This window comes from Triturus cristatus, chromosome 1_2 (assembly GCF_964204655.1).
Source record: "Triturus cristatus chromosome 1_2, aTriCri1.1, whole genome shotgun sequence".
Lineage (NCBI taxonomy): Eukaryota > Metazoa > Chordata > Amphibia > Caudata > Salamandridae > Triturus > Triturus cristatus.
In genome coordinates, this window is record NC_140580.1 from 258,234,602 (window position 1) to 258,262,391 (window position 27,790).

The following is a 27,790-nucleotide window of genomic DNA, read 5'->3' on the forward strand; positions in this document are numbered from 1 at the left end:
TAAAAGGAACCATCCAAGCGAACTGTTCCCTCATAACCAGCCATGGCTATTCAGTTGAGGTTTCTTTGAAGTTGTCTTCCCCCCAGAGGGCAGCGGAAGAGGATAGATATCGCTATTTTAATCCAGTTCAGGGCTGCGCGTGTTACTGCCAGGTACCTTCAGGCCTGTTCATCTCCAGAGGAGATTAGCCTAGCCAGACAGCTCCATGCTCACATCTGGATGGGCCGGATAAGCCTTAGAACACAGCTTGAAATGGAAGACCGCATGTTCAAGTCTGCTGAATGCGTCCAGGCCCTCTCTGAGTATGTCCTGGAACCCTGCTGCGAGGGCCACTCTTCCAAATATGTCCTGGCGTTCTTCATTAAAGTGCCCTGGGACTCTTCCTGATCTGACATTCTACTGTTTGTTTTTGCACTCTTTGTGTATTCTGGGAATGTGCAGCCATGAGTCTGCGAATGTTGTCATACTCGATTTTAGTGGGAAGGTTTTGGCATGCGTAGCACTGGTGGGTGGGTACATATCCTGTCTGTGCAGGCAGTGGTGACACCAATGCCATCAAAAGTTGGTGACTGAAGCACTGTCTGTTTTGTCACCATACCAGTTCCGGGTATGCCCAGGTACTACTTGTGCTGTATGCTGCTTTTCTGACCTGACGGTCTTCAGTGCATTCCCCGGACCTCCTATGGCTATACCATGCAATCTTTGGTGTATGTTCAAGCTCTTCCTCTATTGTGTCCTGGCACTCTTCAGGTTATGTACTGGCACTCATTTGCAGTGGCATGCTTTACGCTATGAAAAGTGGCTCGAAGCTTTGTCCATTTTAACAATTATAATATTGTCACATATTCGGAGAGTATAATGTTCCTCAAACCTAGAAAAACGCACCATCTCACGTATTGTTGACATCTTTACATTGGGTCATGCCCTGACAGTTTTCAGGTTATTTTCTGTCTACTTGCTGACACAATTTCAAGTTTTTACAGTCACTATTTTGACATATCCACAAATGGTCCCACATACTATTGTGACAAAAATAGCACAACTCACTAGCCGCTATGGTTGTCCATTAATGCTTTGGAATGTGTGAGTTGTAGACATTTGTTGTACACTGACAGTGATAAAAATATTTTATGTCTGCTCACCAGTGGAATGCATGATTTGTAACCACTGTAAGTCTTATTCAGTTTGTGTACACCACCGACTTAATTTTGTAGGGAACTTTTTGGGACTCTGTGGGGTTAAAATGCATCATTTAAATAAAAATCTCTTTAGATGTACATTTTAATAATTTATATTTCTAGAGACTATAGAATGAAATTTTGAGGGCAAAAATCCACGGTGGAGTTTTTTTCCCCAGTTGGTTCTGTGGGGCTTCTGCCATACCATATGAAATGTTAAAAAAAGGTATTTGTTAGTAGCAACCATGAAGCAGATTCACAAAGGTTTTCATTGTCCTTGAATTGGCGTGCACCAATACCAACCGTTAGTAAAGTCAATAGGCCTGGGTTTAATATGCTAATGCATAAAGCATTAGCACATTAGAACAAGACACAAAGGGAGCCAGCAAAGAGGAGAGAGGGCTCTAGTTGTATAACAGTCCCTCACGTAGGTCAGTTCAAGCACTCAAGAGGAGGCAGGGTACATCCAAACAGCCTATGCCATTAGGTGAGTCATGAATGTTCCACTGGGCTGGTCCAACACATGACTGACAATGTCTGAGGCCAATGATTGCAAGAAGCTGGTTGAAGAAAGCAAATGGTTTAAATGGGGAGATCCAAAGCCCACTCCGCTTATATGGTTAGCAAGAGGTCTATATGACTATACTGTCAGAATCTAGACCTAAAAATTAGCAAAGGTCGCAATTTGCAAAACCCCAAAATTTAAAATAGGTCTGACCTAAATTACCCTGCGAGTGTTCTTTATGTGTGTAATTTACTCTACTTGCATGTAACTTGCATATGTTCAAGTTGCAAGCCACCAGTGAAAAGAGTGAAGAAATAGTTGTACCTGCAAAATCACCTCATTTGTAAAATATAAGTGTTCAATGAGTGGCCATGGACGCACGAATCGAACATGGTTTACACCCAAAAGAGCAAATAATATACAATTTCACAACTTTGTAGCAAATAGATTGCTTCTGTTTATTTTGTTAGTAATTTGCACCTGTTCAATCAGGCTTAAATTTGAACGGGATAAAGATGAACACCTTTTATTTCCCCTCAGAATTCCCGATACATGAAGACTTTCTGCAGAGGTTATAACATTGATTGGTGTACACAATATAAGTTTTACAGTGAGTTGTTCAAGTAAAGTGGGGGTGGAGAGTGAACATTCAACGTCAAGGGAAGGGTTTGCATTGGATTGAGGAAAGGCACTTGCAGGGAAATTGGGTGAGTGGCAGAAGCTCTGGTTGAATGGTGGTGGTTAAACATGCACAATTTTACTTTCTTGGGAGTTTCAAGAGTGTTTTATGTTATCTGCTTTGTGTCTCATGTAGCTGGAGAGAAGAAGGTCATCACTAAAATTAAACTTGGGGACTGATGTTGAGAAAATCATTTTCCAGTCACAGTTTGTGCTCTAGCTTTGAGGAATTCTTGTTGAAATGGCATCAGCAAGAATCACATGTCCTAGAAACGTTAACTTAATATGTTGTGGCAATGACACTAACAGTATAATTTCTTACGTTTAGCTTTAATTAAGACCTTCTGGTTTTAGTAAAAGTACGTATATAGTATACTAAGGACTTTCAGCAACCACTCTTCATGCATTGGTCTCTGGTATCATGCACATGCTCCCCCGCTACAGCATGGGGCATGGGTCAGTCCACTTCAGATTGTGGTTTACTTCACTGTGTGTATAGCACTCTGCTCTTTCACAAGGAGCACATGCACATGTCAAGTAGTTCCTTTCAGTGCCAGGGACTAGTATGGCAACTTGTGCTTCTTTAGACCAAAATAATGTTGGTGTTAGCTATTTTTAGGTCTCGGCTAGCGAAGGCTGCGCTTGCGCGGTCTCGCTCGTGAGATTTAACGTTTTCAGGAGTGGGGCTTTAACCCGCCCCTTTTTTTCCCTCTTCTCCATTGGCTAGCCTCTTAAATGCTGGTCAGCCATTGGAGAAGAGCTTTGTCTCTCCAAACAAGCCCCGTCTTTTTCGGATTCGTGGGCGTGTTTTTTCGATTCTTTCGCTTTTTTGAAGCCCCGCCCTTTTCACACGTGGTGGGCGTGTTTTTTTTTTTTTTAAGCGTCGGAAGATTTGTCTATTTTGTGCGCGGTCGGAGCTGACGTGGGGTCGCCTCTTCCTTGCTACTGGATCGGCGTTTCAAGTCCGGTGAGTACAAGCGTTAAGGTAACAATGTTGTTCCTGCTTGCATTTCACATGGTTCACGGGCAGCAGAGAAGTAACAGGACTCTGTCTTTTCCTTCTTACTAGAAGAAAAATACAGTGTCCGCTTCTGCTCTGACGCTTCAGCTGCCCCCCCTCCCCCCACTCTTTCCCATGTAAACGAGGTGAGCGTGCTTAGAGCATACACGGGATCAGCCGCTCTACCCGCGCGCGCGTGCCCACCCTAGCATCCAGGGCGCGACGCTCGCGTCCCTTGCCAGCTCGTCACGCGTGCTGTAATTGACAAGGCACCGCTCGTGATGAAGTGACAGGCCTCCCCGGATTGCAGTGTAGCGACAGGCGCCGCCATTTCTCTATCCTGATAAAACGCCGCGTCAATATGCTTAACAAGCTTCCGGGGCGACGAAAAAGATTGCGCAGTCTGCAATTTACAGAAAAAACATTCCAGACTCGGTTTTTAGTGTTTCCCGTGTCCGAAAACCCAGAAACATAACTGAACATGCCACCTGGTATTTGTTGACATGTTATGTTCCGAGTTCGATTCTACCGTGATGTTTTTATTTGTTGCAATTAGTTTGCAAAATGAACACTTCCGCAAATAGTATTGCGCGCCACATAAAGGACATTCAAATATGTTTGCCTATTTACTGTGTACAAAACAGGAGCAGAACTTACTCAAAATGGAGTTGTTAACTGTGAAGGCCTAATAATGCGCCAAGTTAAATATTAAAGAGGGAATTATGGGCTATAGCTGAAACAGCTGAAACCACAATACACAGAAGCAGCGAGCCTTAGTTCTCCCAGGAAGATCTGCGGGGAGCGGGGAAGGCGGTTGATGGATCCCTAAATTGGACGCAATCGCCGTTCCTGCAGCCTGGGTTGGCAGCTGCTACATTTGCAGGCCCAGTTCATTATTTACCCATAATGACCATCAAGCGCCAGTCAAAGTCGGATCACCGCAACTGTCAGCGGCTCTTTTAATTAGCCTTGTTTGAATTCAGATAAATATCACAATAGGACCGGCGTCTGCTAAAAGAGCAGCCGCATGTGAAAGAGGCGGACGAGCGGCCCAGGCAGGCGGGATAACGAGCGCTGTGACAAACCCCTACGAATCGAGGCGCATCAGCAGATCCTGCAAGATAGATATGCCAAGGAGAGGGAGGGCAGGTATTCTTTGAATGCTGCTTGGCTCGGCAGGGGATCAAACATACCCGACAGCATTCGGACAAGACACTCAGGGTCGGACTGGCCTACAGGCCAATCTGGCAGTGCCAGAGGAGCTGGTCTGACAGGTCAGAATGTGCGCCGTGTGTTTGGCTGTTTGTGGGCCTGTTCTATTGTCGATTTGCCCAACATTACCACAAACATTGCCTGCAACGAGCACACATGAATTCAGTTCCCCATACTTAGCAAAATTCCTATACAGATCCTCTTCACAAGTTCAAAACTGCCCCAATGTACAAATGCGGGCCATTTTTTCATGATCGGATTTGCTAAGGGTTTGGGGGCCCTTTTATTTTGGTTCCTGCCGCGGTCTAATTTCTGTCCCAATACCACCAAAAAGCAAATATTCGAATTTTGTGTTATTTTAATGCACCTTGTGTTTGCACGAGAGCGCTTAGGTCTTCGAGGCGTTGCTCGTGTTCGCCTCTCTGCTAGCTGGACCTGTCCTTGACCAGGGCTGTGTGCTCCTCGGAGCTCTTCATTGGGAGTGTTTGGCAGTTTGTTTGAGCCGGGGCTGTGATGTATGCTGTAGTTTCTGAGTGTGATGCTGCGCAGGAGCCAAGGACAGGAGTCTTGTGCGTCTGCTCTCGACCTTGTCTCCAGCTTTATCTTATTTTACGTTTGATGCAGAGTGGCTCTGTGTATGTGGGTTGCTCTGTATGTGTGGGTGGCTTTGTGTGTGTGGGTGCAAATGCAATAGGTCTCGCATTTGAGAGTGTCATGAGCAATGCCAATAGCTGTAACTTTAACAATGCCGAGACCATTGCATTGTAAATGCTTGTTGACATTGGGAGGAATGTGATAAGAAAAGTGGTGATCTTTCTATCCAGCCACATCCTCCACCACTGCTTCTTTAGGAACTCTTGTCTGTTCCACTAAAACAAGGCTGCCTATCAGAGACTGCTGAAACTGAACAAATGTCATCTTTGACTCCGGGGAACAATCCTTAACCCCTTCGCTGCTAGGCCTTTTCCCCCCCTGTGCTAAGCCTTTTTTTGGCTATTTTGGGGTAGTTCGTGTTTAGGCCCCTGTAATTCTTTGACCAAATAAGGTATCCGACCCAAATTTGCGTCCTTTTCTTTCAACATCCTGGGGATTCTAAAGGTACCCAAGGTTTGTGGATTCCTCTGGAGGGGACCCAGAAATTTGCCAAAATACAGCTAAATTTTGTTTTTTGGGGGGGGGGGGAAATGGGAAAAAAGTGCTGCAAATAGAAGCGTCTGGGTTTTTCTGTGCAAATGGTATCAACAAAGGGTTTGTGGGGCTGAAATCACCATTTTCCCAGCCTTTAGGGAATTACAGACTTTTGTCAGAAAACCAAAAGTTTTTACACAGTTTTGGCATTTTTCTGGGACATAGCCTATTTTTGCTATTTTTTGTGCTTTCAACCTCCTTCCCGTTAATGGTAGAAATGGGTATGAAAGCAATAATGGATCCTGGAAAGCTATACATTTTAGAAAAGTAGACAAAATTCTGAATTCAGCAAGGGGTCATTTGTGTAGATCCTTCAAGGTTTCTTTATAGACGGTTAAATAGAGGAAAAATTGAAAATTAGTTGAAAAAAACAGCCTTTTGTGTCAACGTTTTCACCTGTAACTTATTCTAAGTATGACAGCTCTTAGAAAGCAATATACCGTTACATTCGCTGGACCTTACTGGTTGTGGGGATATATAGGACTTGTAGGTTCACCAAGAACCCGACGAACCCAGAGCCAAAAATTGAGCAGCGACTTGCAATGTTTTTTTATTATGTACCGGGTATATAGCAATTCTGGGAAAATGTATACATGGAAAAATTGGTATGAAAGACACCTATGTATTTCTGAAATGGGAACAAAATATAGAGTTTAGAAACAGTAGATATTTGCACATTTCCGAAAATGGGAATACTCATACTAGCATGAGATCTATTGGTCATTTTTCAAAATGACTTTTTTTTTACACATTGTCTTTCATTTGGAAGGCAGAAATGCATTGAAAGTCAATAGGTAATAACAGTTGCTTTACAAATCTGAATTACTCTAAGTCTCCCGATAAAAATGGTACCTCACTTGTGTGGGTAGGCATAGTACCCACGACAGGAAACGGCTCAAAACGCAACATGAACACACCATATTTTCACAACGAAAAATTACCCTTTTTTTGCAAAGTGCCTAGCTGTAGTTTTTTAACCCTAGCTCTGCCGGCACCTAGAGAAACCTAGCAAACCTATACATTTTTGAAAACTAGACACCCAGGGTAATCCAGAATGAGGTGACTTGACTGGCTCTCACCAGGTTCTGTTATCCAGAATCCCTTGCAAACCTAAAGAATTGTCAAATAAAACACATTTTCCTCACATTTCTGTGGTGGAACGTTCCGGAATCTGCGTGGATCCACAAATTTCCACCCCCCTCGCGTTCCACAAAGTCTTCCGAGAAAAATGGTACCTTACTTGTGTGGGTAGGCCTAGTGCCTGCGACAGGAAATGGTGCAAAACGCACCATGGACACATCACAATTTCACAGTGAAAAATAACCCTTTTTTTTTTTTGCAAAGTGCCTAGCTGTAGTTTTTTAACCCTAGCTCTGCCGGCACCTAGGGAAACCTAGCAGTTCGAGGCATGTGGGCTGCTGAATTCATATCTGTGCATAGATCGCCGCCTAGTGTTGGGTCCGGATGTTTGCACGTTGTTGTCCTGGAAGAGTCTTCGAAGTATCACGAGATAGGTGACTCCTCCCCTGGACCACAGTGCGCATGGGCATCCTCTCCATCCTTAGATTGTTTTTTTCCGCCATTGGGTTCGGATGTGCTTATCTTAGCTCAAGTTAGGAAAATTCAGTTGAAGGCCAAAAGGCCTTTAGTTATCGTCGGTACTGTTCCCGTTCGGTATCGACTAGTTTCTTTAGTGCTTTAGCACCTTCTTCCAGCTTTTCGGATCCGTTTGGTCCGAACATCGAACTTCGATCGACGATGGAATCGAGGACTCCATTCAAGTGGTGTCCTTTATGCCACGTGAAATACCCACACATCGACGTCCACCCGGTATGCAACAAATGTCTCTCACCGGATCACGATGAGTCGAAATGTATGGCCTGTGCCCGCGTCCGATCAAAGAAGACTCTCCGGAATCGACGGGCGGCGGGATTAGAGGCGCAGCTATCGGCGCCTGCCCCGGCCAACATCTTTAGCACCGAAGACGAGGACGCCGAGAGCGTGGAAGAAGTAGACTCCAGCCCCGCTTCCGAACACGATTCCCGATCGGAAGACGACGATGAGGTGATCTTTCAGAGGGAAGAAGTCATCGACGAGGTAGGAGACTACGATGAGGCCTTTGGGGCCGAGGAAGATAGCTCTAGCGAGGAGCTAGGCCAACCCGTCGATACGGAGGCCGACAAAATACGTTGTCATGAGGCCCAGGTGGAGGGATCGCCTTCGGGCCTTACCCGAGATCAATCTCAAGGTTCTTCGGCCGGCCTCGAACGTCTCGCAAGAGCCATTATTGTCGAAGAGGACTGGATTCCCTTCAGCGAAACCGAAACCATCCACCGCACCAGTTCCATCGAAACCGAAAGTGAAACTGGTTGTGATCGGCTCGAAGGCCTCGAAAACCTCCACTCCTTCGGCGCCGGCAAAGGTCATCGGCTCCGACCGCGCAAAAAGGGATTTCGGTGCCGAGCTCACCGCAGCGGATACGGTTACCGAGCCGAAGAAGAAGGCCCTCGGACCCCACAAGCCACCTCGGCCTCTGGCACCGAAGACATCGGCCCCAACCACCAAAGTCAAGGTGGCCACCCCGTCTACGTCGACGTCTACGACGGCAGCGCCAGCCAAGCCATCGACTCCAACAAGCGTCGATACCTCCCTTCGGATCGATGACCCCATGACTGCAAAGAAGTCGGGGGCCGCTTCGACGCCTACCTCCAAGGTGCCGAGCGGTTCCAAACAGCCATCTGCGTTCACCGTGCAACAGGTCTCGGCATCGTTGCAACGCATCAGAGAACGGGCAGCCCTCCACTCTACGTCGGGTCCGGACACGCACAAGGCTTCCAAAGCACCCTCGGCGCCGACCAACATCACGTTTGGGTTGCCGCCGCCCACGGTGCCGAAACTGTTCGAGATTCGGACACGTGTCCGCCAGACGCAGTCCCCATCCACTGGACAAACAGATCTCGAGCCTTCACAGCCACAATTTATCGACGCCAACACTGGCAGGTTGATGCTCCGCAAGCGGAAAATCACGCCAGAGAGGGGATTGGACTCCTATAAAATTCCTCTCAAACACAAATTGCCGGCAGGGTCAGAGCCAGTGCTTCATGAACACTTTCAACCCTTCCATCAGGATCCACCGACATTTTCTCCAACTCCTTCAGAGGCGGACGCAGTAGAGGACTATGTAGGGGATGATACCACCTACCCTGGGGATATCGATCCTGATGATCACCTGCAAGACCCAGATCAAGCATGGGATGACCCCACAGACCAGGGTACCGTACCAGATACCCATGACAATGCAGCTTTATAACGTAAAGACATCTCCCACAGAGGACACTGCTGCCTTTAATGCCCTCATAGAACGGGCTGCTGCCAATCATGGAGTAGAACTCCATTCTGACACTGTCGAAGAAGACTTCTTGGTGGACACTTTCGCCTCTTCCGAAAGAACTGTCAAGACTCTGCCCATGTTGAAAGGGGTTCTCAAACCTGCCAAAGACATTTTTAAGGAAACAACCAGGGCACGGGTGCTAAACCCCAGGATTGAAAAAAAGTACAAGCAGGGGTCAGTTACCTTTGGACTCCATGGTGGTTGCTAATGCTCGCAAGAGAGCCCACTCACAAACAACTGGTGATGCTCCTCCCCCAGACAAGGAGTCCAAAGTGCTGGAAACATCAGGCAAACGGATTGCAGCGCAAGAAGCGAACATCTGGCGCATTGCCAACACACAGGCACTCCTGGCCCGTTATGATAGGTCCCGTTACGACACACTTGAATCACTACTCCAACATTTGCCGGATGACTATAAAGAGGCAGCGGAGATCCTCATTAGAGAGGGACAACTCCTTACCAATGCATCCATCAAGTGCGCACTGGATGCAGCCGACACAGCGGCGAGGGCGATCAACACCAGCGTCATGCTCAGACGGCATGCATGGTTGAGAATCTCAGGCTTCAAGCCAGAGATTCAGAACAATATCCTGAATCAGCCGGTCAACCCAGACTATTTATTTGGCCCTGAAGTTGACACTACCCTCGAGAAAATAAAAAAAAAACACGGACACTGCGAAATCAATGGGGGCTCTGCAGACGCAGCAGTTTCGTAGTGGCTCCTTTCGTCGCCCCGGGAATAGAGGTGCAGCTAGAGGTCAGGGGTCACAGCTGCAGTACACTAAAGGGGGCACACAGAGTACCTATGATAAAACCAACAGAGGTGGATATCGTGGCTCCAGCACCAAGGGCAGAGGACGCGGTTACGGCAACACCAGGTCCTCCCCCTAAAACAAACAGTGACGCCCTCTCACTGCCCCCCGACCACATAACACCTGTCGGGGGGGAGACTCCAGCAGTTGCTGTCAGCGTGGAAAACCATCACCACAGACAGGTGGGTCAGGGACATTATCCAGCACGGTTACTGTCTCGAATTAACGTCCACTCCACCCAACATACCGCCAAAGCACCGTCCTATGTCCGTAGAGCACTTGGCATTATTGCAGCAGGAAGTGCTAAGTATGCTGCAAAAAGGTGCAATAGAGGTCGTGCCCGTCAACCAGCAGGGAACAGGGGTGTACTCTCTGTACTTCTTAATCCCAAAAAAGGACGGTTCGCTCAGACCTATACTAGACCTGAGACCCCTCAACCACTACATTCTCTCAGAGCATTTCCATATGCTCACCCTACAGCAGGTTCTCCCGCTGCTCAGCCAGGGAGACTTCCTAGCCACACTGGACCTAAAAGATGCGTATTTCCACATACCCATACACCCTTCACACAGAAAATATCTCAGGTTCACCATTCAAGGCCATCACTATCAGTTCAAAGTTCTCCCCTTCAGAGTAACAACAGCACCCCGGGTCTTTACCAAGTGCCTAGCAACAGTGGCGGCACATCTACGGAGACAACACGTTCACGTCTTCCCTTACCTGGACGACTGGCTTGTTCAGGCAAAGTCAGCCCAGCAATGTGCCAGCCACATGTCCCTCACCATTCACCTTCTTCACAGTCTGGGATTCTCACTAAATTACTCAAAATCACATCTCCAACCCGCACACGTACGACAGTACCTGGGCGCGACCATAAACACTCTGGCAGCCACAGCTCAGCCAAATTTAGTGAGGATCAACAGCATACAACTGCTGATCTCAAAGTTCAAACCTCAACACTCCCTTCCTGCGCGAGTGTTCATGCAGTTGATAGGCATGATGGCCTCCTGCATTTTCATAGTCCCGCACGCGAGACTACATATGCGCCCGCTTCAGGAGTGCTTAGCACGTCAATGGAATCAGGCTCACGGGCAATTAAAAGACCTAGTGTTGGTGAGCGGTCGGGCATACAACTCTCTGCATTGGTGGAATCCACAAAACCTTTGCAAGGGCCGACCGTTCCAAGAGCCTGTTCCACAAATAATACTGACAGCGGACGCCTCTCTCCAGGGTTGGGGAGCTCATGTACTCACTTACACAGTGCAGGGACTATGGACAACGCAACAAAAGAAGATGCACATCAACGTTCTGGAACTGATGGCAATCTTCCTAGCCATGAAGGCATTCAAAGTACACTTGTGCAACAAAGTCGTGTTGATCCGGACGGACAAAATGACTGCCATGTACTACATACAGAAGCAGGGAGGAACACACTCTCCACAGTTGTCTCATCTGGCTCAGAGCATGTGGAAGTGGGCCATTCAGAGGAACATATTCCTCATGGCGGAACACCTCCCCGGCAAAGACAACCAGATGGCGGATCTGCTCAGCAGACACAGCCACCAGATGCACGAGTGGGAGCTACATCCGTCAGTTCTCCAACCGTACTTCCAACAGTGGTGTCATCCAGAGATAGACCTATTCGCCACAAACGAAAACGCAAAATGCCAAAGCTTTGCCGCCAGGTTCCCACATCCACAGTCACAGGGCAATGCGATATGGATGAACTGGTCCGGCAGATTTGCGTACGCTTTTCCCCCAGCGCCACTAATACCTCTAGTGGCGCGCAAACTGCGACAACACTCACTGACACTCATCCTAGTTGCTCCCACATGGGCGCGCCAACCATGGTACACCACCTTTCTAGAACTTTCCGTGGTGCCGCATCAAAGGCTGCGGATCAAACCCGCGCTTTTGACGCAGAACCATGGCGAGATTCAGCACCCAGATCCGCAACAGCTGAACCTGGCAATCTGGCTCCTGAAGTCTTAGAGTTTGGCTATCTAAACCTGCCACCTGACTGTATGGATATCATCAAGGAGGCCAGGAGACCCACTACCAGAGCTTGCTATGCGGCTAAATGGAAAAGCATACAACTCAATACGTATCCATTTAACCGCGATAGCAGCCTATCTCCAAAACAGGCAGCACCTCTCTTTATTCAAAGTGCCTGCCATCAAAGCCTTCTTGGAGGGACTCAAAAGAGTAATCCCCCCCAAGACACCCACCAGCACCGGTATGGAACCTCAATTTAGTCCTCACCAGATTAATGGGTCCACTCTTTGAACCTCTCCATTCATGTGAGATTCAATTCCTCACCTGGAAAGTAGCTTTCTTGGTGGCAATCACTTCATTACGAAGAGTTAGTGAACTCCAGGCACTAACCATTCAAGAGCCATTCATACAGGTTCACACGAACAGGGTTGTACTTCGTACCAACCCAAAATTCATGCCCAAAGTGATATAGCAGTTCCACATGAATCAAACTATTGAACTGCCTGTTTTCTTTCAAAATCCACAAAATGTCGCAGAGAGAATGCTCCATACACTAGATGTGAAGAGGGCCCTCATGTACTATATAGACAGAACTAAGGACTTTAGGAAAACAAAACAACTTTTCGTTGCCTTTTCTCCACAACACAAGGGCAACGCCATTTCCAAAGCAGGGATAGCCAGATGGATCGTTAAATGTATTCAAATTTGCTATCAAAAGGCTAAACGCACATTAACGATTCCCCCACGAGCCCACTCAACACGAAAGTTAGGGGCATCCATGGCTTTCCTAGGAAACATTCCTTTACAGGAAATATGTAGAGCAGCCACATGGTCCACTATACATACATTTACCAAACACTACTGTGTAGATGTACACTCAAAACAGCAGGCAGCTGTAGGACAGGCTGTTCTCAAAACTCTTTTTCAGACTGCCGCAGCCGGCACGGGTAGCCGCCGCTAATGGAGGAACTGCTATGTATTCTATGCACATATATGAATTCAGCAGCCCACATGCCTCGAACTGAATATGCTACTTACCAGTATGCATCTGTTCTTGGCATGTAGGGCTGCTGACATTCATATCGCCCACCCTCCTCCCCGGCGCCTGTGGCAGCTGCAGCTCTCAGACTTACTGTATAGCATGGTCATCACTTACTGTATCTACTCCATCACTGCCACAATGGCGAAAAACAATCTAAGGATGGAGAGGATGCCCATGCGCACTGTGGTCCAGGGGAGGAGTCACCTATCTCGTGATACTTCGAAGACTCTTCCAGGACAGCAACGTGCAAACATCCGGACCCAACACTAGGCGGCGATCTATGCACAGATATGAATGTCAGCAGCCCTACATGCCAAGAACAGAAGCATACTGGTAAGTAGCATATTCAAACCTATACATTTCTGAAAACTAGACACCCAGGGGATTCTAGGGAGGTATGGCTTGCGTGAATCCCCAACGTTTTCTTACCCAGAATACCCTGCAAACCTCAAATTTCGCTGGATTTGCCCCGAGGGGGGCAAAAGACTGTACCTTTGCGGCGGGGATGGGGGCATTGGCATGCCCATATTGGGCAGCCCCCACCCCTAATTATAATTTTTTTTTAATTCCTGGTATCTAGTGGGCTTTCTGTGTCCCCCCCCCGTCCCCCCCCCCCCCACCCCCGGGGGGCAGAAAGACTGCGATTATGTGGCCGGGGGTGGGGGCATATTGGGCAACCCCCACCCCTAATTAAAATATAAACAAAAATCCCTGGTATCTAGTGGGCTTTCTGCCCCCCGGGTGGGGTAAATTAGGGCTACTGCCCCATCTGCCCCCCAAAGGGGGCAGAAAGACTACATTTGCCCAAATGCATATGGGGGCAGCAAAGGCCCTTGCTCCAGGGGCCGCTCCCCCCTCCCTGGTGTCTAGGGGATGGATCCCTGCTTGGGGATCGCCCTCCTGCGACGATCCCCAAGCAGGGATCCACTGGGGAGGGGTACCATTGGCCATTGGAAAGGGGGATTCTCCCCTTTCCAATTATACCTCTCCCGTCTTGCTGCGTGGTCAGGGGACTGAGATAGCCCCCTGAGCACGTAGAAAGTGAAACGGAAATGAGTCATTTCGGTTTCTGTTTCTGTGCACGCTGTTCGTCAGTTCACAGAAACGGCGGGGGGGGGGGGGCCTCGGGAGCTGTCTGCAGCAGAGGGATTTCGTGCCCCTGTGCTCATGACGGAACCATTCCGACATGAGCATCAAAGGGGTTAAATACAACAACGGCATTGTAGCTTCCTTAATGAAATACATGGGTATCCAACTTCTTATACCAAACATATGCCTTACCAACAGCAGTGTAAGGTTCCTACCTCTGATCTACTCCATCTACGTCACCCCTGTGCTTATTGTAGTCTAAAATGCACATAGGTTTGTGCACTTCAGCACCCTGACCCCAGTCACAGGTAAAATACTTTCATCATGGATGGTAGTCCGCATATAGACCTCTCTCCTGTCTGTAAATGTCAGAGCTAGAAGTTCATCACTATGCAAGGCACTGCACTGTCCTTTTTCGGTAACCTTTACGGTTAGAGCGTTTTGTGCCACAATCAACAATATCCGATTTGAACAATTCCTTAAACAATGGCACACCTTTGTAAAAGTTATCTACGTATAAATGGTGACCTTTGTTAAATAGTCCTCTACGAAGTTCCCACATAATTATCTTTGTAACTTCAGAAGTGGACGGTAACTGTGGGGGGTCCGGGGGGGGGGGGGTCAATACTAGAATCCCTACCGGTGTAGACCCTAAAATTATAGTTGTATCCAGTAATGCTGTCAGACAGCATATACATCTTAATTCCATAATGTGCCCTCTTGCTAGGAATGTACTGCCTAAAAGCTAGTTGTCCCTTGAACAGGACCAAGGATTCTTCCACAGCTATTTCTTTCCCTGGCGCATAGATCTCTGAGAATCGATCTTCAAAGTGATCAAGGACAGGCCATACCTTAAAAAGACAACGCTAAAGCATTATCAACAAAATGCAACAGCCAAAGAAGAAGCAAATACCGATTACGACTCATGGTTGCAGGAAATATAGCTGTTGTCATCAAGGGATTAGTGGACCAATATAAAGACAGTGACAGTCTACCGGGTAGCTCTAGAGTGGGGCTTAAGCCTAGTGCAGTTGTTCCTTAAATACTGTTCAGCATAAAAATGTATCTGCTCAACAATCTCATATAAAAATACATCATCCATAAACAACTGAAAAAAATGTATAGGCAAAGATTTTTCACAATTCACTCTACCCCCTGCGACACCACTGAAGGCAGGCCATACCGGCTGCACCATGTTTGGGTCAACCCAGAGTCCAGCACTTTCAATGGGAAACCTTGCAGCCCTAGGCTGTAATCCAGATGCCTCTTGCTGCACTGTAGGCACACCTGTGTCTTTATTAGAACGGCACCTCATCCGCACTGAGAGTGGCTTCATCATCAGATGATTCCTCTCGGACAGAAAATTCCCTCCCAGAATCCTAGTCTTCTTCCTCTGCCTCAGATTCAGAGTCAGCCTCATAATCATGGTCAGAAGAAGACTCGTATAGCATACCAACAACCTGCTGAGTGGCAATCCTACAGCTAGCCAGAATTCTTACCAAGAAAAGTAACTTGACAAATAAGTCAACAATGCCCAACACTGTGTAAAATACAACGGGTGAATTTATAAGGCAAAAAGTAAAACTACTGGCATATAGCAATTGCAAGGTAAAGTCAATCAATAGAAAGCACACACAGACCTATATACTGTAAAACAGTATCACTCACTTGCTAAAGAATGCTAGACTCATCCAGCACCTACTCTGTACAGACACAGCAAGCACAATGATATCCCATTAGAAAAGAAAAACAAAACCAAAGAAAATTACACACAAGGAAACACAATACACATTGTGCACGGGAAATTTCACACACATTCAAACATAAGCTAGATGGGGTGCTAATATTACAGAATTTCCCCAAAACATATTCATGCAGGTCATTGATATTCATTTGGATTAAACAGTATAAAAAACTTTTTCTTACCAATCGCTTACAACTACACAAACTGGAGATCTACCAGTGCCGAAACCGCAACGACAAGGAAAACAAAAGCTTTGCACTAGAATAAAAAGGAGAAAAAAAACATTACAGTCACCAATGATGACAAAAAATAACAGTTAATATTATCAAACACTATGAAGTCTGCCCATCACAAATGCCAGTTACATACACCATCAGCCAAGCGCCACTCCATACTACATTTCACACACAAAGTTTCCCTGGTAGTCTAGTGCCTTCTGGCCCACTTGGGGCAAATGGGCCTACAAATATGGCTGATCTGTCCCCACAGGGGGGCAGAAAACAGCCAAATCATTTACCCCAAAAAGGGGAGCGACCCTTGGCCAAGGGGCCTCTCCCCAAAACAATTTGCGCCAAATATATTCAAACTCGCTGGTGGTCTAGTTGTTTCTGCCCATGGGCCTAAAAATACATGGTGGGGACAGAAATGGCCAAAATATTCACCCCAAAAAGGGGAGCGACTATTGGCTAAGGGGCCTTTCTAAAAAACATTATACGCCATATATAATAAAATCCCTTGTGTTCTAGTGGCTTCTGCCCACCTTAGGAACAGATGGGCCTAAAAATATAAGGCAGATCTGCCCTCAAGCGGGGCAGGCCAGCCAAATTATCAAGCCCCAAAAGGAAAGCAACCCTTGAATAAGGGGTCGTTCCCAAAACATTTTGCATCATATAAAAAAAATCCTTGGTGATCTAGGGGCTTCGGCCCCCTTGAGAGCACATGAGCATATAACTATAAAGCGGATCTGCCCCCAAGGGGGGCAGAATTGGCCAAATTATCAATGCCCCAAAGGGGAGCAACCCTTGCCAAAGGAGTCGGCCCCCTAAACATAACATGCAAAATCCCTTGCTTTTAGTAGGTTTCATCCCCAAAACACAGAAAAACATGCTGTGCCCAGGGGCCTAATCGGTTTTGACCAGCTCTCGCTCTCCCCCCGCCACCCCACCCCGGGCCTGATTGGTCAACAAAAGTCTGATTCAGCCTCCAAGGGGAAGCTGAAACCTGTATCTCATGTGCACCAGGGGAGCTCCCCCTACTATCGTTAAAATAACCTGGTGTCTAGTGGTATGGATTCCTGCTCCACAATCACGTCTGCACCTGCGATCATGGAGCAGGAATCCATTCTATACAGACGCAGGGGGAAAGTCCTTTCCCCTTGCATCTATACTCCTGTGACACCCCCTGTGTCCCCGGCTGCACTTGATGACGTCAGTGCACCGCAAGTGCGCCATCCTCAGATCGCCGAGGGCAGGGAGTCTGGGTAGCAGCTGAAGCGCTTCCACTGCCATCCCCAGTGGGGGCATGTGGGTGGGTGCCCCCTGGAGGGAGTGCCAGTGCTTCACCCGTGGGTAGGTGTCTGGATTTAACGGTTATGTTCTCCGCACAGGAGTGCCACGACCAAGGACGGAACCATTACTTTGAAGGCACCGAAGGGGTTAAGGACTCATTCCTCCAGAGCCAAGGCTGCTTCTACTGTGCTGGCATGCAAAGCTCCTCTCTGGGATATTTGTCAGGCAGCTACGTGTGAGTCCCTGCATTTGTTCAAGAAGCACTACTATGTAGATGGCCATGTTGGGCAGGAGGGGCATTTTGCCCACTCAGGCCTACAGGCTCTTTTGATTTTGTGATTTGAGCCAATTCACAGACCCACCTCTAAATAGGCATTGCTTTGGCATCTATTCAAAAGGTGGGGCATCTGCAGTTATAGCCCTTACTGACTCTCCTATCTTCCACGTTCTGTGAATTGGAATATGTTCTTTAAAAAGATCCCAGGTGTAGGAATCTGCACACTGGTTGATGCAAATTTGCTTTTGGGGCTCTACTTCTGTGAGCACGAGCAGCCTCCAAAGCAATCCAAGTTCAGGGATCAGGGTTTCAATGAGAGGTTGGTCAGAATTTCACAATGTAGCTATGAGTAATCAACTAATTTTAAAAGAATGGATTTTTACCGAAGACGGATGCTATATTATGTCAGGCTAGGAGCAGAATGCTACTCGGAACCACCCTGGCCTTGATGCAATCGCTTCAAGTGAGTACAAAGACAACCCATGGCAAGGGGGGATGGAGAAGTTAGGATGGGGACTCTGGGAAATTGAACCTGCAAATTGTTGAGGACTGGTTAAACCAGACTGACTTGCAAATCCTGTAAACTCTGATATTATAAAATAAGTAAAATTCTCCTACCTTTGATGGTGAGTTGCCATGCCTACAGGATGAAAGGAAGCTGAGGAGTGATCACTGTAGAAGGAATGATGGGAATGAGGAAATTAAAAAATGAGGACTCAGAGCTGAGACCCTGCAAAAGAAGAAGAGAATTTGGACACTCTTAGTAAACTTTCACCTTCAGCGTTCACTTTCACCAGCAAAATCTTAAATCACCTTTGAACTCTTTACATTATCCGTGAGATCAATGTCCGAGAAAGTCTATGTTCTAGTGAGCGTAAAGCCCTTGAAGGCTACCAAGTGCCAGTTTCTTCACTGGTGATGAAATCAAAGAATAAATGAAAATCCTCTTAACTAACAGGACGCGAAGCACCACAATTAGGGTGACCAACTGTCCGTAAATTTCATGGACCGTCCATAATTTGGCCCTCATGTCCATTGTACGTGAGGATCCCTTTTACGGACACCTATTGTCCATAATTTTGGGTGTTGCAGGGAGCAGAGCGGTTCCCCTGTGAGAGGCCTCATCTCCCTGATGAGTAAGTGAAGGAATGGGTAAATGGCGGCAGGATTAGTGAAAGGGTGAATGGATGAGGGAAAGGGTGAATGGATGGATAATGAGAGAAATGATGGATGGATAAATGGAAGGATGGATGAGGTTAAATAGATGGATGCATGGATGGAAGGGTAGATGGATGGGTAAAAGGGTGGATGGATCAGTGAAAGGATGGATGGATGAGTGAAAGGGTGGATGATGGGGAGTGAATGGGTGGATGGATGAGTGAAATGATGGATGGATTGATGAATTGATAAGTGAAAGGGTGAATGAATTGATGGATGAGTGAAAGGGTAGATGTAAGGATGGGCGAGTGAGTGAAAGGGAGGGTAGATAAACAGAAGGATGGATAGATGAGTGAAGGGTGGATGGATGAGTGGAAGGATGGACAAGTGATAGGGTCAATGGATGGATTCATGAGTGGATGAGTAAATGGATGGCTGGGTGGATGGGTGAAGGATGGATGGAAGGATGGGCGGCTAAGTGAAAAGAGAATGTAGAGGGAAAGGGAGGATAGATGGATGAGTAAAAGCATAGATGAATGATTGGTAGAATGGATGGGCGAATGCATGCATGCATGGATGAGTGAAAAGAAGAATGTAAAGAAGGATAAGTGAAAGAATGCACACATGAGTGAAAGGGAGGGTGGAGAGCTGGAAGAAAGGATGGATGGGTTGATTAGTGAAAGGGTGAATCGATGAGTAACTGAGTGGATAGATGAGTAAGTGAAAGGATGGCTGGATGGATGAAAGGGTAAATGGTTGGATGAATGAATGCATGGATGGGTGGATGATGGATGAGTGAAAGGATGGATTGGGTGAATGGATGATGGTTGGATGAGTGAAAGGGTGTATGGAGGGATGGATGAGTGAAATGATGGATGGAAGGATAGATGATGGATAGGTTTGCGAATGGTTGAAAAGGTTTGGATATGGATAGGCACACAGATGGAAGGACAGAATGAGCGGTGAAAGACTGATTGATGGATGAAAGAATTAATAGATGGCAGAATGCAAATTTGAAATGGTGGATATCAGGGGTTTGATGTACGGATGAATGGCTAGATCCTTGGACAAGAGAGCTCTTCTGGGGAGGGTTGTGATGACTTACTTTGCTTTCTTGGTGCCATAAGAGCTTTAGGGGCATATGCATCAAGCTATTTACTGGTCGCAAACGGGCCGATTCCCAGAATCAGCCCCTTTGCGACTGGTAAATAGCCTTTTGGGATGCATCAACCCCAAAGGCATTTGCAAAATAGGTAATAGCAATTTGTGAATGCTTTCCCATTCATTCCTATGGGCTGCTAGGCCCATAGGAATGAATGGGAAAGCATTCCCTAATAGCGAATCGCAATTTGTGATTCGCCAATAGGGAATGTGTAGGAATTGCTATTTTTTCTGCGAAACCTACATGCATAAGAAATTGCGATTCCTTAATAATCGCTATTAAGGAATCGCAATTCCTTTGCTTGATGCATGTGCCTCTTAGTTCAAAGTGGGAGGTATTTACATTTTCTGGCTACTCCCTTTCCTATGTGTTACTATTCTGTATTTGCTGTGTGCTTATATGTGGGATCTATACATCATGAATATGACATTTTGAGTGACACCCAACTGCTACTTGAATGTTACACTAGTAATTGTAAATGTTTTGTTTTAGGTGTAAGGTTTTAGGGAGAGCCTCATAGTGCCATGAGCTGTGCTTGAGATGTATATTGTGTTTGTAGCAATAGGCAAGGTGTCAAATATAAACTATGTAATAGTGTATCGACAGTGCCTTCTTTAAGAAAGCTGCAGGGAAAAGCACCTTTGGGACTTCAGTCAGCTAGTGCACCTTTCTGGGAAGCCCCCATAGACAAAGTTAGATTCCATATTTTAAGTTCCATTTGCTGAAACACCCATAATGCGTTCCCTATAGTGGGTTCATCACAGCAATTCTCCCTTTAGTTCACTGATGCGTGCCACTTTATATCTCACAATGACACTCAGATATGAGATGCTAGTAACAAAGTCTATCCAAGCAGATCTTCCTGACCACTTCTCTCACCAAACATGCCTGCTCAGGACCATGAGTTGTAAACCAAATATCAGACAGGACAACCAAGTGCAGTAACCATGTAAATAGATTATTATCATATGAAATACCACAAAAAGACCTGCAGAGTTGCTCAAAGCTGTGCACATACTGAAGTGCACAATTGTCTCAACCTAATATAAACTTATTTTGACTTGTACTTAAGTGGTTGTCTATTTACTTACTTATATACTATTGCGCAACCTCCTCTGATGTGTCTGTAGAACTTACCTTTTGTCCCGAAGTTTTGTCCTGAATTTTGACCTTCTGTCCTGAATTTTTGTCCAGAATTTTGACCTTTTGTCCAGAATTTTTACACTTACCGTTCTGAATTTGCACACATGCCAGTTGGTCACCCTAACCACATTTGACAGTGAAAGTTATCTCAATCTCAAAAAGACAAGACTTGTATTAAGTGAAAATTCTAGTGAATTAGGGCGTGTCAGGTGTGCCATAACTCCAACAAATGTAGCAGTGCCAAGGACTTAATAAAGGACTTACCGTTCTTTCTGAGCGCAAGGCCTCTGTCTTACCGGTATCCTAAAAGTCACGAAAAGGTCCCGACGTGTTGAGAGAACTACTTGAGGTCTTATCTCTGGACTGATTGTCAATAACTGGAGGTTTGTGGTGGGTAAGGTCTCGGTATAGGATGATGGCCACCTTTGCTGGAAGTTTTGCGAGATCTCGCGAGTGTGATTTATAGTTCCAGAAGCACATGGCTTCTCCTGGCAGACGGCAGGACAGTACTTGACCCCGGAGTACAGGGCAATAAAGTGCTTGCGGCCACAGCGCCTCCTCAAACCTCAGAACAGGGGACGCTGACAGATGGACCTCCTAAATGAGAGCCGGTCCGGCTGTTATTGCATTCTTACGACGGCATTTGCAGCACGGCGAGATCATGACAGGAGGTCACAGGCCTGTCCTAACTTATCTGTGTAGGCGCGGTGAAGTCCTTAATTATCATACCCCCAAACTCTTCCTGTTTTGCAATCCGCCTGTTTCCGATGCCTGTAGGAGACTAAGTTCAAATGACTGGAACCTATCCCAGTCTCGAGCTTTTCTTTAGGGAGATTTTAAAATGTTATTAGTTTTAAGATAGAAACTAGGATTAAACCAGATTCCTATTCCATATATTAGGTTATGCAAACTGTGAAAACGACTTGGATAGATGAAAAAGACGATTTGTATTTAATTTTAATTGCACCGTAGACAGAAGTGCCATAATTTATATTTTTGCAGGTGAAAATGGATAAAGTTCTATGTCACTAGAATAATTGTATGCTTTTTAGAATTAACTACTTACAGTTTTGTATACTATGGACATGTTTATAATGCAGTACTCTATAATGTGTATTCATGAGGACCTTTTGTAAGATCATATATAATCAACTTTTTTTTAACCTCAGGAACAAAAGAAAAAACTTTACCACTCAACACCTTTTTGTGAGCATGTACGAATGGTCTACCAAGAGTGAAAAACACTGTGCTGGAGTGGATTGCTCCTCAAATTTTAAAGTTTGAACAAAAAATCTGAAATAGTTAGCTCAGTTTAACACATTTATTGATTTTAACACAATGTATTTCCGTACTTCTTGGTGCTGGGGTGATAGTTTACTGTAAAAAATAATTGTATTGATTTAGAAACTGATGCTTATGCTAGCTTTTGATGGAACAGCTGATTTTTTTAAATATTACAGCTGCGACCTATAAAGATGGAATATGATTGCATTTTCTTGTAAAAAGTGCAGAAGTATTAATATATCTGCACTGAAGCATTTTCTGCTTTTGTTACACATTTTTTCGAGATGTTATCATTTTTTGAAAATGTGAGTTTATAATGAAACATGAAATCTTTTTTTTGTACATGTGATTTTATTGAAATGTGTTTTAACCTAATTCTGACATAGGTAACAAGGTGTTCCTGCCAGCGCCAGTTAGCCAAAAAGAGTCTAATAGCTCAGAGCAGAGTGGTGGCCTATTTGCGTACAATGGAGCTATGGTCGACGTTGGAAGTATCTTGAAGAATCTGGAAAAGAGTGAAAAAGCAAGAGCTGAGATAGAACAAAAGCTTCTGAATCTGGAGGCCAAAGCAGGTTCGTGATATATTTTCTCATTTATTGTCTGATGTGTGTTTTTTTTTTTTTTTTAAATCTCACTCTCTAGTCGGTGCTTGATTTGTTAAAGAATAAGTGCTGCTGCGCAGCGTTTTGTTTAGAAACCTGAAGCCGGTGGTTTTGAAGATCAGGGCGCCGAATACAAGCGCTTCACAGTCTTGATTCGATCTCATTCCTCTTGAATCCACTATCAAATTCTCCCTGGCTCTTTATTTCACTCCTGCAGGTGCTCTTTAATCCTTGCTTTCTTTCTGTTACTGTTTTTCTCACTTTGATAGATAACTTCTAACCTCAGATTCCACACCTTTTAAATTTTCCCCAAGCGTCAGACTACATCCGGAAACTTTCCAAGTCGAACCCATGCACTTTGGTATGTGGCATCGTGTGGCTCCATGCCAGCGTTTTTCTGCTCTGGAAGTGACACGCACAGCCACATATAGGTGCCACTAGTGCGCGCTGATGTCAGTTCCATTCTTTCCGTGCCAGCAGACACAGATCAGGAGATACTCCTCGTCTCTTCACTAGACCTTACATCCTAGTTCTTTAAAAAATGCAAATGAGCAAGGGAAAATGTCACCTCCCAAGTTTACAGGATTTAAACCTTGTAGGCAGACCCCATAATTGTTGCCTGTGGTGCCCCAGGTTGAAACAACTCCAAGGCCAGTAGTAACTGCACCTTGATGAACCCCAGGGCTATATGGCACCGTGAGGCAAAGCTCTATATCACCAGACTATGTCGGCAGACATCAGAAAGCTTCGTCATGACTGGTCGGAGTCGATGGGAAGGTCCTTCTCCCACTCTTAAAGTCATTCTACCACTCGAAGTATTTCAAGTCGAAGAAGAAGCATAAAAAGTCCAAGGGAGACTCAGCCGCTTCCCGCCACTCTTGAACGCGAGGTCGTCAACATGCCTCCTGGTCTCGCTCCTGAAGCTGTTCCACATGGACTAAATATAGTCTTGTAAACATCGTGGTCTGGCATGAACTCTGGTGCTCTTCCTGACGCCATCCCCTCCCAAAACGTTGTTGTTAATCTTAACAGTTTCAGATGGAATGCACGGATCTTCGGCGACACGAGAAGTGCTCCACCTTTTTCCATTTGATATTTTGACAGCATTTTTACGAATATCTATAATTTGCTGTGAATCCAAGAATTTAGAAAGACCTTTTCTTACAGAAACAGGGTTCTTGATTCTAACTCAGTCTCCAATACGGAGTCTATGGGGTACTTTCCTGGTGGGAATCTCACAATTTTTAGTGCATGCCTCAGTAGATTTTTCGTTGCCAGACTCCCACATGCACCTCATGTCACAACTTTGATGAAATGATTTCACCATCCAGAAAGGATAAACTTGTGATGAAGCTTTTCGCCCTCTCATAAGTTAGAATGGACTGAAACTAGTAGTGACATGCGGCGAAGTGCGGTATAACCAAATTAAATCTTCAACAGCTTGGAAAACACAAGATTTTGATCTGAAAGCTGCTTGCACACATTCCACCACAACTCTATTGAATCTCTCTGCTTTGCCATTACTTTGTGGATGGTAAAGTGGAGTTCTAGTGTGATTAATGCCACAGGAGCGTAGAAAAGAATTAATTTCCTCAGAAACAAACTGCACAACGTTGTCAGTAAGGATTTCCTCAGGATAACCTTCTCTGAGAAAAATTGTATTCAGACAGTTGATGACACTCTTAGAATTAGGTGTATTAATGGGCTCAACCTCAACCCATTTGGACAGATGATCTATGAGAACTAGAGAATATTTTGAGTTGGAAGGAAGGACATGGAAAGGTCCCTAAAAATCCATCCCTAACCTTTGCCAAGCCCTCTCAGGAGGGGGAACAGAAGATTCAGTTACACCTTCTAGGACTAGAACTTTGTCACTGGCATTGCAGCGTGAACATTGTTTTACTAAATCATCAATTTGAGTATCCATTCGGGCCACCAGAAATCTGTTCTAACTTTCCTCTTGGTGATGGTGGCACCAAGATGACCTGAGTGTGCAGCTAAGACAATTTTTTCTTGATAACATATGGGAGGAACAAGTTTGTTGCCTCTAACTACTTTTCCACCCTCCACTGAAAGCTCATCATTGACCTTCCAGAACATTTGCAGTTCAGGAGAAAGACATTTTTCTTTGGGCCAGCCTTTCTTGATTAAAGATACAACTCCTTTGAGTATAATGTCTTTATCAACCTCTGTTACCCAGTCATCTTCTGCAAAAGATAAACAGTCTTGACTGATATGTGCCACAAAACACTCCTCCACTTCAGTCTCTCATTCTAGCTCCTCAGTGTCAGGGATAGGGAGTCTAGATAAACAGTCTGCTCTCGTGTTCTTTCCACCGGGAATATACCCTACGCTGAATGTATATTCTAAAGGTTTGGTAGACAGCCTTGCTAAACGAGCAGTGGTACGTTTTGCATTTCTTCCAGACAAGATGTCGACCAAAGGGCGATGGTCAGTCTTAAGGATAAAAGATCTGCCCCATAAGTATGGCTTGAATTTCTCGACACTCAAGACGCAGGCTAAGAGCTCTTTTTCAATGACGGAATATTTTCGCTTGACAGGACGAAGTGCCCTGGAAGCGAAACCTACTGTGTGCCGTCTTCCTTCAGAATACTGCGACAAGACCGCACCTAGTCCGTACTCACAGGCATCAACTTTGACAACAGTTTGCCTTCACTCAATAAAAGCTTTCAGGGCAGGAGCTTTGACAATGTGGTCCTTGATATACTGAAAACCTTTCTCACACTCCTCAGACCATGAGTAAGTAGCTCCTTTCTTCAGCAGAGCTCTAAAACACTCTGATTTTAGCGAAGTCCTTCATGAATTTCGCATAAAACTCACAATGGCCAAGGAAAGACATAAGCTGTTCTTTGTTTTGAGGAGCGGGCGCCTCTACGATTCTCTTGATTAAACCTGGTCTGGGTTTAATGCCTTCTTCGGAGATGATGTGACCTAGATATTCAATCTCTTTTACTTTAAAGGTGAATTTGCTTTTCTGTAAAGTAACTCCTCTGCTCTCTAGAATACTAAAAACTTGATCAATAGCAGAGTCATGTTGGGCTTCAGTCTTGGTAAAGATGAGTATATCATCCTGAAAAACGACCCCGTGAGGGTTGTGATGAAACATTTCTGTCACGAGTCTTTGAAATACAGCAGCCGCCGAGGCCAGACCAAAAGGAAGCCGGCAGAACTGAAAAACACCATCTGGGGTGACTAAAGCAGTAAGATGTCGGGACTGAGGGTGCAGCTCGACCTGATGGTAGGTGGCCTTAAGGTCCAGTTTGGTAAACCATGAAGAGGACCCTACTTTTGCGATAAGATCTTCAATACGTGGGAGAGGAAAACCATCAACCCAGATGGCTTCATTAAGACCCCTCAAATCCACACACATCCTTTAGTCCCCAGACCTCTTCTTGGCCAAAACAATGGGTGAAAGCCAGAGAGTGGACTCGACCTTTCAATAATACCTTGGTCACATAAAGTTTATAAGTGTTTAGAAAGATCACTTCTAATGCTTAATGGGACATTACATAATCTGTGTTTGACAGGACTAGCATTTTCTTTAACTTTAATGAAATGTTGATAATTTGTGATCTTGCCAAGACGGTCCTCAAATATTTTGCTAAATTTGTGTTCCCAAACATTGGTCATATGAGTACTAGACAGTGAATTCATGTCCTTCATGGGATTGTTAGGGCTCTGACGACTTGCTTCTTTGTCAATGAAAACAGAATTAGCTAGACCGGGTTTGATGGTCAAGCCAAACTCGGCCTGATGAAGAAGACCGAGAACATTGATTCCTCTTTTGGCCACATATACTTTACCTTTGATAGTTACTCCTAGAACACAGATGCTAGACCAGAAATAACCTAATCAATTCTGCTGCCCTCAAATGCTACAGGAAGTACATCAGGTGGTAACAAGCTCTTTTCAGCCCCAAACCTGAAATACTTATCTTGGGAAACAATAGTGATGCATGCCTCTGTATCAGCAAGTAGTTGAATGTGATTGGTTTCAATAAGAACATCAACTTCAGGGTCAGGGACATGTGTCGTATTCAGCTTATCAGTACAGTGCTTGACCACTACCACATATTCCTGACTTGTGACATAGTCGTCATAGAATTCATCAGTTTCATTGAGGACACAACTCACACTTTTTCTTCTACCACTCATACAACTTTTTGTAAAATGCCCCATTTTGCCACATTGACCACACTGCTGGTTAATAGCCGGACAGTTTTTGAAGGAAGAAACATGTAGGAATGAACCACATCTATAGCAAAAGATTCTAGAATTGGGTTGTCTATTTTGCATAAAGTTTCTTCCACCTCTAGGCATGCTTGGTCTTCTGATCTAGTCACGAGTGACATTGTCGCGTATGGGAGGGGGGAGCTTAGAGGCAGGACCTGGATGCTTGGAAGAGACAGCACCTGAAATGGTAGAGTTAGATAGGGCGGTTTCAAGCTGTTTAGCATCATCCATTAAACTTTCGTTACTTTTAGCAATGTCTACTGCTTTATCTAGGGTAGGATCCTTGCAGGTGAGTAGTCTTTCTTGTATCTTTTTACAGTAGCAACGTGCAACAAGTTGATCTCTCACCAGTTGAGAGGTAAAATTGTCAAACTCACATTTTGAAGCTAAAATTTTTAAAGCTGTGATAAAAGTGTCTATGCTTTCATCGGGTTTCTGCATTCTTGTAAAAAAACTTGTATCTGTGTACTACAATGTTCTTTGTTTTAGTAAAGTACTTATCCAATTGTGCTACAGCTTGTTCAAACTCGTTGGGGTCTTCACCTTCAGGTGGATCATACAGGGGTAGA

The 27,790-nt window shown here is 45.4% G+C and overlaps 1 protein-coding gene across 5 annotated transcripts in view; it reads left to right on the forward strand.

Moving 5' to 3' along the window:
- CCAR1 (cell division cycle and apoptosis regulator 1) overlaps nucleotides 1-27,790 on the forward strand; it is a 2,209,777-nt gene that overhangs the window by 1,866,398 nt on the left and 315,589 nt on the right. For all 5 annotated transcript variants that reach the window (XM_085603559.1, XM_085603560.1, XM_085603562.1 and 2 more), the window contains one exon: nucleotides 22,753-22,938. In XM_085603559.1, coding sequence (XP_085459685.1) covers nucleotides 22,753-22,938 — 186 coding nt within the window. The remainder of the gene's footprint in view (nucleotides 1-22,752; nucleotides 22,939-27,790) is intronic.